This window comes from Silurus meridionalis, chromosome 6 (genome assembly GCF_014805685.1).
Source record: "Silurus meridionalis isolate SWU-2019-XX chromosome 6, ASM1480568v1, whole genome shotgun sequence".
Taxonomy (NCBI): Eukaryota; Metazoa; Chordata; class Actinopteri; order Siluriformes; family Siluridae; genus Silurus; species Silurus meridionalis.
In genome coordinates this window covers 5406732-5419231 of record NC_060889.1, presented here as the reverse complement: position 1 = coordinate 5419231, position 12500 = coordinate 5406732, and the positions used below count along the sequence as shown (strand labels likewise).

General features: G+C 40.2%; 1 protein-coding gene across 1 annotated transcript; it reads right to left on the bottom strand.

The window, feature by feature from the left end:
* Window positions 1-183: 183 nt before the first annotated feature.
* On the bottom strand, window positions 184-9776 carry map1sb (microtubule-associated protein 1Sb; the record flags this gene model as incomplete). Its single annotated transcript, XM_046851580.1, has 7 exons — window positions 184-2125; window positions 2324-2529; window positions 2618-5732; window positions 5832-5972; window positions 6560-6642; window positions 8355-8456; window positions 9614-9776. Coding segments are annotated over 7 exons (3966 nt in total), but the record flags the coding sequence as incomplete, so codon positions are not given.
* Window positions 9777-12500: the final 2724 nt, after the last annotated feature.

Genomic DNA, 12500 nt, shown 5'->3' with positions numbered 1-12500 from the left:
TTGATGATCGATGGGTCACGAATGTTTTAGCAGCAAAAAGGGGACCAACACAATATTAGGCATGTGGTCATCATTTACAAACGACACGTGTTCAGATGGATTCTATGTTCAGACTGAGTTTTGACTTTCTGATCAAAATGCGATTTTATTTGAAAAGAAAAAAGTGACATCACACACCGCAAAACCGTTTCATATTTGAATTTTAATAACAAATCCATATTATACTCTTTTCAGTTTTATATTACACACATTCCGCTGGTCTCACTGCTGTTGCTTGTTTAATAAAATCCTGTGTTTCAGCAGAATTGCATCACAGGACGTGAACTCGCTCCTCATTTACAATTTACTTCATTTCAACATTTCAGTGTTTCTAAGTGCTTTCTGAGTCCTGCTCCAACACACTGCTCAATCACACACAACTGCTCTTTCATTACTTACAGCGATCTCATTTTAATGTTAAAAAGTCTACAAGTTAAAAGAACCCTAGCTAACATGATCGAGCTAGCTAACACACTAAGTGACCAGCAAGTCGCCAGATGTCCAAATACGTACCTCAGCTCAGATGTTTCTGTAATGTTACTGATGGTGTGATCACATGGGCAGGTACCATAAACAATATGAAGTATCTGAAACATTATCTACGCTGCATTATCTAGATAACACGAGCAAGTGCTCAGTCTGATTAGCATGCTAAAATGTTACAGTACAGTAAAACTCTACAGGTTTGATAGTGTTGTAACAAATGGTGTGAATATGTTAAAGTGGTATTTAAAACTTTTGTCTGATTGGCTGGATGCAGGCTCATTTGCATGAAGTTTAATGTGTACAATGAGACCTAGCCTGAGTGTAAGTTACATAAACATAATGTAATTAAGGTTAATACAGTAAATAACTCCAACTGATAAACACAATCGACATGACGATGTTATTACAGTGTTAGAGTGTGAAATCTTTCGAAACTGAGCAATACATGTTCAAAAACGCCACAACAAAAACACCAGGAGTAAAGACAGGTAAAAGGAAACATTTTTGGATCTGTTTAGAACAATTCCTTTTCCCATGTGGATGTAATGCACGTGAACTGCACGCGTCACACACAAGCCGGGTTCAGTGACATGGAGGACATATGAGAACTTCCTGCTTGAAGATTCTTTTTTCATTCTGAATAATGATATTCTGTATGGCTTTATTTCTATATCTATATCTCGATGCATTCTCACACATGCGCATCCTTCCTCTCTACATCTACTTCTACACTTCAGCTTTATCGCCCGAATTACACTCGTGCGCTTTATTTCACACCTGTTTTAATATAAACAAACCGTAACCACATGCAGGGAAGAGCATGTGCACACACTCCTACACACACTGCACGTGTTCGGTACAGCAGTGAGAGGGTCCAGTGTGAATAAATGTGACGGACACACAGCGACATGTCATAATGAATGATCAAAAACCTCCTACTTCCTGGGTTCTACTTCCTGTGTTCTACTTCTTGGCTTTTCTTCTTGGTTGTACATCAGGAATTGACCCTACTTAGTGTACTTCTTTAAGTTTGTTTGATGGCTACAACCCAATTCTTAAATATGTCTCTTTCTAGCGTACATAATAAAACCAAGGCTCCATCCCAATCCGTCGAACTCATCCCTACTTACTGCACTCACTAGTCATCTAAACCCTGAACCACACAGAACCCACAGAATAAATTCTAATTAGACAAGATTGTGATGAGTGTGTTAGTGTACATTAGTGTTTGTTAGAACCTGATCAGCCCATTAAGTCGCCCTTAACGAGGTGATTTAGTGTGTGTGTGTGTGTGTGTGTGTGTGTGTGTGTGTGTGTTAGTGTGTATTATACTACCAAAACACTATATGCTTATGTATTTTCGGCTTTTTACTTTTTTCTTTTTCTTTTTTTTATGAAATGTGTTTAGCCCCGCCCACTCATTCTGTCATTACATCACTGTGTATCAGAACTCCACTTTACAGGCAGGGAAAGTTTCCTCCTGCATGGCCACTGTGCTGTTGCTTCCCAGAACCGTGATGCCCAGCTGCTGCTGCCTCTCCTGGGTCTGATGGTACCACTCGTGCATCATCATCGACTCAAATGTGGGGATTAACGTGACCTGCGGTCAGGAAAAGACATGCACTTTTACATAAACGTGTATCCTTAACCCTCCTGGCTGGCTTACCTACTGGCTGGCTCTCTAATGGGCTGGTATGTCTCGTTTGGTGGCTGTCCCTCATAATGGATGTTCTCATAATTCTTATTGCCTGTCTCACCTGTAGATAAGGAATGATGGAATGCTTATAGTGTAACTTACCGGCACATCTTCAGGCCAAACAGACTTTCCGTCCAATAAAGCATCCAGAATGGGTCTCATCGTGGCTTCTTTCAGAGCGTCGTCGCCACTTATAATGTAGCAGGATGATCGCAAACGGCAGAAGAACTCTACATCAATAGTGGATGCTGCGTTTCCAGACGGGAGGTACGCCAGGTCCAGATACACAGAGGTGATGCTCTTGATTCCTGCAGGTGATTGGGGAGTAAACTTGTTAGAATCATTTCCTTCTATTTGAATTTGACAGGAAACATACTGACTGTAAACATGTACCACCTGCACTGGTTGGTCTTTTTGCACTGAGATTTGAAGAACGTGATACTGGAGCGTCTACGGTAGAATTTGACCTCACACTCCAAACTGATCCACTCTGACTTCCTGTTCTGGTCTTGCTTGCTTGTGTTGAAGTGCTAGATGCACTTAGCCTTTGAGTAACTGCAGTCGTCTTCTTTTTCTTTTCACCTGTTTTGCCGAGTTTCCCAGGATCGGGCATGCAGGCACCAGGTTGGGCAGGAAGAGGAGGATAGTCTTTGACTGGAACAGGAAGAGGATCCTGAAGAGGTGAATTATTAAGGTTCAAGTTCTCAGAGGAACATTGAACAGCCGCTTCCTCATCAGAATCTAACGCACCATCTGCAGTGATAGAAGAGCATTCCTCCAGACCAGGCTGAGGGTCAGAGTCCGAGGCAGTGGGGAAGTAGTCACTAGCAGAGGTAAGAGGAGTTTCCTGTGTGGGGTGAGTGGGCTTGCTGCTTAAAAATGCCTGGTTCAAGGGCTTCACCACTTCCTGTGACTGATCGCTGTCATCTGAGAAGTCATGAGGGCTGGTAGCCATAAGTCCAGGTGAAAGGGTGTGGTGATCTTTCTCTAGTGGTTTGAAATGTTTAAATTCACAAGGAGAAACCAAACAAAGGTCAACATCATGTGGAGCATCAAACATCAGACTCTGTGGTCCAGAAGGACATCCAGCTGGGGCATCGTTCATCACCCTCTTGGTATGTGCCACATTTAAAGACAATGACATTCCTACTTTGAAGTCAGGATCTGTATAGTGTCCGTTAGAATAGGACATCTCATCCTCATTTGTGGATTCGCTGACCGTAGGAAGCACCTGCTCAAAGGACATCGATAAAGACTCGTCAACCTCAGTGGACTGTGGTGAGCTAACTTCGGCAGGCATGGAGTGGGTGGTGGTAGTCATTGTGGGTGAGATATCAGGCATAATGTCCTTGAAAGAGCTCAGAGACAGGAAACTGGAGTGCTTCTCCTTTGAAGAACTTGAGTTGCTTTCTTGAGTACTTCTAGGACATCCAGACTCTGAAGTCTTACATGATCCGCCTTGTTGGCTGTCTGATCCCAAGCACATCTTGGCCGCTAAGCTGCTGCGGTCTCTGGAGTTCCAAGTCTCCTCAGGAGAAAGGTGGTATGGTGTGTGACCGGCGCTGTTTGGACCAGATCTTGGAGAACTGAACTCCAAGGTCTTCTCATCAGCACTAATGCAGACTTCGTCCTGCACACTTTTGGGTGGATTGTCCCTCATTGCTCCATCTATCCAGCGAAACTCGGTGGGTGTGAGGTCCAGATTTACACTGCGTTCACTTTTCGGAGTCTTGACAATTACAGAAGCCTCTGTGGACATGCCTGGATTTTGAAGGTCCTCTACACAGTTGTTTTTTGGTTCATCTTCACTTCCTGATTCCTTCTTTGACACAATGTCAGGAGTTTTAGTTTTAACACACAATTCATGTGATTGTTCTTGCTTCAGCTCCAGAAACTCTGCCGTCAAATCCTCGGGTGAAGAGACCTCTGAGTGTTTTGGATCCCCAACGTCAGTACAAAGCTTCTGGTTTTGCTGTTCCTTAGTCGATTTGTTGTTTTTCACTCTGTCCTCACTCGCTTTGCTTACTTTTGTTTCATTCTTCATGGATTTATTTGGGTCTGCAGGAGGAGATATAGACCTTGGAGCCATTTTCTTTGCCTCTTTCCCCATCAAACTGTTTTTTCTGTCTTCAGTCTTTTCATCGTTCTTCTGTTTGTTTAAAGGGGAATCCTTTTTACCTGTCATTTTCCTCTGTCCAGGTTCCTGTTTTTTGGCTGCCAACAAGCTGCTCCTGTCATCTTTTTTGTTACCTTTAAAAGACTCCTTCCTTGCAACGGCTTTGTTGAGTTTAGGCCTGACAGCATTTTCCACAGACTTTGGTTTTTCTTCACCATTCAAAGTCTTGACCTTGACCTGGTCTTTTGGCTCTGGATAAGCACGGATGGGTTTCTCCTTGGCTGTGGTACTGCTCATCCTGGATTCTTTGGTGCCAGACTTCAAGCTGTCTTGACTCTCAGCTCGTTTTGGGTTCTTTTCCGATTTTTGTTCAATATCTTTGGAGCACACTACAGGACACTTAAGGAACTCAAGGTGCTTTAGTTTTTCTAGACCTTCCAGTATCTTTGCTTGTGGTGTTGAGCCAGGGAAAAGGACTCGTATGATCTTTTCATGGGGGCTCGCAGGATGCCAAACCAGTAAAGTGCAGATAGACACCAGAGAACTTAGGGGAACTTCAGATCCTTTGGAACTTGTGGTGTTTTCAGGCCAGCGGTTAATAAAGTCCTCAAACTCTTTGCTGCCTTTAATCGGGTTAATGACATACAGCTCAAGACACCCAACTCCCATCTTCTGAAACAGAATCACTGGTTCTATGGGACCACTTGAGTTGCGAAGTAATGGTTCTGCCGAGATCTTGAGTTTCTCCAAATGACATAAAGTAAGTCCTGCTTGATCACTACTTCGCAACACATTTGGATCACCATGAACTCTTTTCAGCCTTTTCGGAGCATTGAAGAAAACAACGCCCAGCTCTGGAGAGATCATATTTTTCATCCACTTTTCTTTCTTCTCTGAGTCGGAGGAGTCGACTTCCTCCAGCTCAGCAACTTTTCTTGCAAACAGACTGTTAATCCCTGGAAGATTATCAGTCCCAGTGTGGGTGAGAAGAACCGAATCTACACGGTCCAGATGCCTGACTAACTTCCAGAAGCAAGAACGCGAATCCGATCCGCCATTGACCAGGACGTTGAAACCGTTGACGGCAAAAAAGGCGCAGTCGCCTCTTCCGCCTGGAAATATGTAGCAGCATGGACGACAGAGTTTAAGAAACCCCACAGTACTCGGGGGTTCGAGTAGATCAAACGGTGACACTGGCTCAGTGTTCTCACAGAGATGATCGGTGAACTCCTGGAGGCCATCCATATTGGGCAGCACCATTAAAGGATTCACTTTAATGTCTAATATATCGTGTAAATTGTGTTTCCTGAGTATGAAGTTCTTCCATGCTCCGGTCTTTGGGCAGCTCAGGGTCAGGTTTGCTTTTCCTGTCGCAGAGTTCAGTTTGTGTTGAATCTGATGTGTGTGAGAAGAATAACAGGCAAAATCTTTTATCAGTTTGGATCATTTCAAGACAGAAAATGAAACAGAAAAAACATGAACTGGTTCACGGACCTCGTCGTCTGTCAGGATCTGAACGAAGTGGTTTGGAGTGAAGTGTCCAGTGTGTAAAACGAGGTCCCCGCTGTCCTCCAGGGAGCATCCAGTCAGCACCAACAGCTTGTTCTGAGACGTGTCCGTTATCAGGTCATGTATCTGCAAATGTTAGCATGCTAATCATGGACAAACACATACTGACTTCTATTAGCCCTAAGAAATGTGTAAATATGTTCTTAATTACAAATAAAAACAAAGCCAAGTACACAATATTAAACTTTTTGTGTAAATTTTTTATGTTGTTAATTACGACTACAGACATTTATCACTCAAATATATTAATGAAAATGTTTTATAATAGGCTTTAAAATGAAAAGAATGCTACTTTTTTTTTACCTACTTTTACATTTAACCTTGAAAACAGCTCTTTTTTGATTGGATAATTTTGTCACATGACCTACAAAATATGGAAGCACAAACACTGCCAAATGTATGAAGCAAACATCAGGAAAGTCATTAAGGTTCTAAATCAGTGTTTTCATCTCCTGTGTTTACGCTCATGTGATCACATGACACAATTTAGCCAATCAGAACACAGAAAGCTCAAGAATTAGCAAATGAAGCTCTGCTGCCTCAAAACAAGACCTGCAAAGACCCATGAAGATGAAGATGAAGATGAAGAGAACAAACCAGGAACAGAACCTGGAGTTACACTGGTTGTGTTTCTACATCAGTCCTCAACAAACCTGAGAGTAGAGTGTTTCCTCTGAGGGATCAAACACAACTCTGCAGCTGAGCACACTCGTACTGAACTCCAATATCTGCTGACCTACACACACACACACACACACACACACACACACACACACACATCGGGAGACAGACAAGCAGGATTTTTCAACTCTAATCGGATTTGAGAGACGGATTAAAACATCACGCAGGTCCACTTTATGACTGTGTGTGTGTGTGTGTGTGTGTGTGTGTGTGTGTGTGTATTTGCCCCTATGGTAGTAAACGTGCCCTTTTTTTATCTGTGAAACAGGAAAGATGGGAAACGATTTAAAGATTTAACAAAATCAAGGGTTGAGAAAAAATGTGGACTAGTTGTTTTAGCATGTTCTGCTTCTCAAATACATCTCCTTCTCTTCTTTTGTCCCACACTTCCTCTCAAACCCAGGCCCACAGTCACAGGGTCAAAGGTCAGGGTTTTTTTTCTCAGATTTTTTAGCAAAATGAAAAACATGGACTTGGTGAAGTGAGTTCATGTTCTGACGCTGAACAATTGGTTGTTAGTGCTTCCTTCCTGAACTTCCACTGAATATCACACACACCCAAGGCCCACATCACACACACACACTTACACACACACTCACACACACACACACAAACTCACACACTCACACACACACTCACACACACTCACACACTCACACACACACACACACACACACATTGCATAGTCAGATTTGTTCAGTCAACAACACTGTCATTGTTAGATGAATACGAAACATTCCTGAACCACACACACACACACACACACACACACATACACACACACACACACACACACACACACACACACACACAAGCAGCTGTTCTGTTGTGGATTAATAAACCCCACTGTAGAACTTAAATGTTGTTCATGTATAATATGAGATTAAATAATTTACTGTCACTTTTAACTTTTATTTGTTATTATGGATTTTGTGTGTGTGTGTGTGTGTGTGTGTGTATATGTATAAGTGTGTGTATATATGTGTGTGTGTGTGTGTGTGTATATATGTGTGTGTGTGTGTGTATATATAAGTGTATGTGTGTATATATACAATTGTGTGTGTGTATGTATATAAGTGTGTGTGTGTGTCTGTATGTGTATGTGTGTGTGTGTGTGTATATAAGTGTGTGTGTGTGTGTGTGTGTGTGTGTGTGTGTGTGTCTGTATGTGTATAAGTGTGTGTATGTGCATATGTGTGTGTGTGTGTGTGTGTATATGTATGTGTGTGTGTATGTGTGTATATGTATATATGTATATATATATGTATATGTATAAGTGTGTATGTGTGTGTGTATATGTGTGTGTGTGTGTGTGTGAATGTGTATAAGTGTGTGTGTGTGTGTATGTGTGTGTATGTATATAAGTGTGTGTGAATGTGTATATGTGTGTGTGTGTGTGTGTGTGTGTGTGTGTTGTGTGTGTGTGTGTGTGTGTGTGTGTGTGTGTGTGTGTATATGTGTGTGTGTGTGTGTGTGTATATATATGTGTGTGTGTGTGTATATGTATATGTGTGTGTGTGTGTGTGTGTGTGTGTGTATGTATATGTGTGTGTGTGTGTGTGTGTGTGTGTGTGTGTGTGTGTGTGTGTGTGTGTGTGTGTGTGTGTATATGTGTGTGTGTGTGTGTGTGTGTATATGTGTGTGTGTGTGTGTGTGTGTGTGTGTGTGTGAATGTATATGTGTGTGTATGTGTGTGTATGTATATAAGTGTGTGTGTGTAAATGTGTATAAGTGTGTGTGTGTGTGTGTGTGTGTGTGTGTATTCACCTTTAACATCAGCGCTGCTCTGAGAGGAGTGGTGACTCACAAACCTTCTGAGCTCTTCATCCAAATTACACACCGTCAGATCCACATCCCAAACCCGCAACCCTACACACACACACACACACACACACACACACACACACACACACACAATGAAACATTACAATCTAGAATCCTCTAAGAAACATAAATCAACATAGAACTTCACTAGTGATTAAATTTCACTGTTTACTTTTTATCTGTTTACAGTTATATTTTATTTGAATAGAGAAAGTTTGTTATAGCAGCTATTAAACCTCGTCCCCGTGTTAATGAGAGAAGAGCTCCTCAGGTCACAATCCTCTGTTCTGACAATATCACGAAGCGCTGACACTGGAGACTCCTTCCACACACGTTACCTTCTGAACATCTACTACCATTACACACTCTGTTCAATAATAGAAGCCTTCAGCATTTAAACCCTGATTACTTCTGCCAGGAGGTTACAACGTGGCTGTTCCCAATAAAACCAGCAGAGAAGCAAATGTGAGTTTTGTGAGAAGATCTGAGCCTCGGGATCTGAACCCTAATGGAAATCACTGAAGGACACTTATAAAACACATGACAAGTGTCTATCATATATATTACACGTGACCTGTAGAATTCATTGTTTAGGGGTGAAAATATTGTGTAACCCTGTTCCTAGTGACCCTGTGTGATATGACGCTTCACTCGCTGCTCATTTCGGGTTTATAACCTGTGTTCTCCCCCTTTGGTGTCTGTAACGCGTTTTTCTCAACAACACTGCGGGTTTTGTGTACGAACAGCTGATATGTGTGTGTGTGTGTGTGTGTGTGTGTGTGTGTGTGTGTGTGTGTCATGCGGACAGGCACTTGCACAAATTTGACACGAACGCATCACACACGCACAAGCACATAAATAAATATATATTAAATTATACATTAGCGGGTAGAATATAAGCGAGTATGAAGAAGGAAGTGTACATGGGGAGAGATGGAGAGATGGAGAAATGGAGAGATGAACATCGCGACGCCCCGATGCACCCAGTAACCGGACTGTACAGTAACAATGTCATTTACATGTACATGTGTAATTACACTCAGGGTTGTGTGTGTGTGTGTGTGTGAGAGAGAGAGAGAGAGACCGCGTCCTCACCATATATATATATATATAGAGAGAGAGAGAGAGAGAGAGAGAGAGAGAGAGAGATGTATATATATCTATAAAGCAGGAGTCCGTTATTACCCCTGAATGTGATTTACCTCTGTGAAGCTCAGGGGCAATAAAGTCCTGGATGTTCTGCTCCGGAGTCGAGCTGATGATGAGAAGGGCCGAGTAGCGCGCGGGGATGAAGCCGGGTGCGACACGCGCTCCTCCTCCGCCATGATGGGAGGTTCTGCTGAGGATGATGATATCACACACACACACACACACACACACACACTGAAAACAAAAACAGCAGCCTTACACAATCCGAGTTAGATCACCCATAAGAGGGCAGCATTATTATCATCATAATAATCATCACATCATCATAAAAATCATCTTAATAATCATCATAATAATCATCAAATCATAATCATCATTAAAATAAAAATACAAATAAAAATCATCATAATAATTAAATCACACACTCAGACTGACCTACTGATGGAGACTTCAACACACAAAGTCGTCTTTCTTTCTTTCTTTCTTTCTTTCTTTCTTTCTTTCTTTCTTTCTTTCTTTCTTTCTTTCTTTCTTTCTTTCTTTCTTTCTTTCTTTCTTTCTTTCTTTCTTTCTTTCTTTCTTTCTTTCTTTCTTTCTTTCTTTCTTTCTTTCTTTCTTTCTTTCTTTCTTTCTTTCTTTCTTTCTTTCTTTCTTTCTTTCTTTCTTTCTTTCTTTCTTTCTTTCTTTCTTTCTTTCTTTCTTTCTTTTCTTTCTTTCTTTCTCAGAAAGTCAGTGAGACAGTTTATAGTAAACAACGAGTTAATTTTATTGTAGATCACAAAGTGTACAGTTTAAGAGGAAAAGAAAACCAGTAGATGAGTGTAGAGTTAAAGTGTAAGAGTTTAGAGTTAAAGTGTAAGGTGTAGAGTTTAGAGTAAGAGTGTAGAGTTTAAGTGTAGGGTGTAGAGTTTAAGTGTAGGAGTGTAGAGTTTAAGTGTAGGGTGTAGAGTTTAATTGTAAGAGTGTAGAGTTTAGAGTAAGAGTGTAGAGTTTAAGTGTAGGAGTGTAGAGTTTAGAGTAAGAGTGTAGAGTTTAAGTGTAGGAGTGTAGAGTTTAATTGTAAGAGTGTAGAGTTTAGAGTAAGAGTGTAGAGTTTAAGTGTAAGAGTGTAGAGTTTAATTGTAAGAGTGTAGAGTTTAGAGTAAGAGTGTAGAGTTTAAGTGTAGGAGTGTAGAGTTTAATTGTAAGAGTGTAGAGTTTAAGTGTATGAGTGTAGAGTTTAAGTGTATGAGTGTAGAGTTTAATTGTAAGAGTGTAGAGTTTAAGTGTATGAGTGTAGCGTTTAAGTGTAGGAGTGTAGAGTTTAATTGTAAGAGTGTAGAGTTTAAGAGTAAGAGTGTAGAGTTTAAGTGTAAGAGTGTAGAGTTTAAGTGTAGGAGTGTAGAGTTTAATTGTAAGAGTGTAGAGTTTAATTGTAAGAGTGTAGAGTTTAAGAGTAAGAGTGTAGAGTTTAAGTGCAAGAGTGTAGAGTTTAAGTGTAGGAGTGTAGAGTTTAATTGTAAGAGTGTAGAGTTTAATTGTAAGAGTGTAGAGTTTAAGTGTATGAGTGTAGAGTTTAAGTGTAGGAGTGTAGAGTTTAATTGTAAGAGTGTAGAGTTTAAGAGTAAGAGTGTAGAGTTTAAGTGTAAGAGTGTAGAGTTTAAGTGTAGGAGTGTAGAGTTTAATTGTAAGAGTGTAGAGTTTAATTGTAATAGTGTAGAGTTTAATTGTAAGAGTGTAGAGTTTAAGTGTAAGAGTGTAGAGTTTAAGTGTAGGTGTAGAGTTTAATTGTAAGAGTGTAGAGTTTAATTGTAAGAGTGTAGAGTTTAAGTGTATAAGTGTAGAGTTTAATTGTAAGAGTGTAGAGTTTAAGTGTATGAGTGTAGAGTTTAATTGTAAGAGTGTAGAGTTTAAGTGTATGAGTGTAGAGTTTAATTGTAAGTGTAGAGTTTAAGTGTAGAGTGTAGAGTTTAAGAGTAGGCGTAGAGTTTAAGAATAAGAGTGTAGAGTTTAAGTGTAAGGTGTAGAGTTTAAGTGTAGGAGTGTAGAGTTTAATTGTAAGAGTGTAGAGTTTAAGTGTATGAGTGTAGAGTTTAAGTGTAGGAGTGTAGAGTTTAAGAGTAAGAGTGTAGAGTTTTACTGTAAGAGTGTAGAGTTTAAGTGTAAGAGTGTAGAGTTTTACTGTAAGAGTGTAGAGTTCACGAGTGGGATTGAAGAGTTTAAGAGTAGGCGTGTAGAGTTTAAGTGTATGAGTGTAGAGTTTAAGAGTAGGAGTGTAAAGTTTAAGAGTAGGGTGTAGAGTTTAAGTGTAAGAGTGTAGAGTTTTAGTGTAAGAGTGTAGAGTGTAGAGTTCACGAGTGGGAGTGTAGAGTTTAAGTGTAGGGTGTAGAGTTTAAGAGTAGGAGTGTAGGAGTGTAGAGTTTAAGAGTAAGGTGTAGAGTTTAAGTGCAAGAGTGTAGAGTTTAAGTGTAGGAGTGTAGAGTTTAATTGTAAGAGTGTAGAGTTTAATTGTAAGAGTGTAGAGTTTAAGTGTATGAGTGTAGAGTTTAAGTGTAGGAGTGTAGAGTTTAATTGTAAGAGTGTAGAGTTTAAGAGTAAGTGTAGAGTTTAAGTGTAAGAGTGTAGAGTTTAAGTGTAGGAGTGTAGAGTTTAATTGTAAGAGTGTAGAGTTTAATTGTAATAGTGTAGAGTTTAATTGTAAGAGTGTAGAGTTTAAGTGTAAGAGTGTAGAGTTTAAGTGTAGGGTGTAGAGTTTAATTGTAAGAGTGTAGAGTTTAATTGTAAGAGTGTAGAGTTTAAGTGTATAAGTGTAGAGTTTAATTGTAAGAGTGTAGAGTTTAAGTGTATGAGTGTAGAGTTTAATTGTAAGAGTGTAGAGTTTAAGTGTATGAGTGTAGAGTTTAAGTGTAGGAGTGTAGAGTTTAATTGTAAGAGTGTAGAGTTTAATAGTAAGAGTGTAGA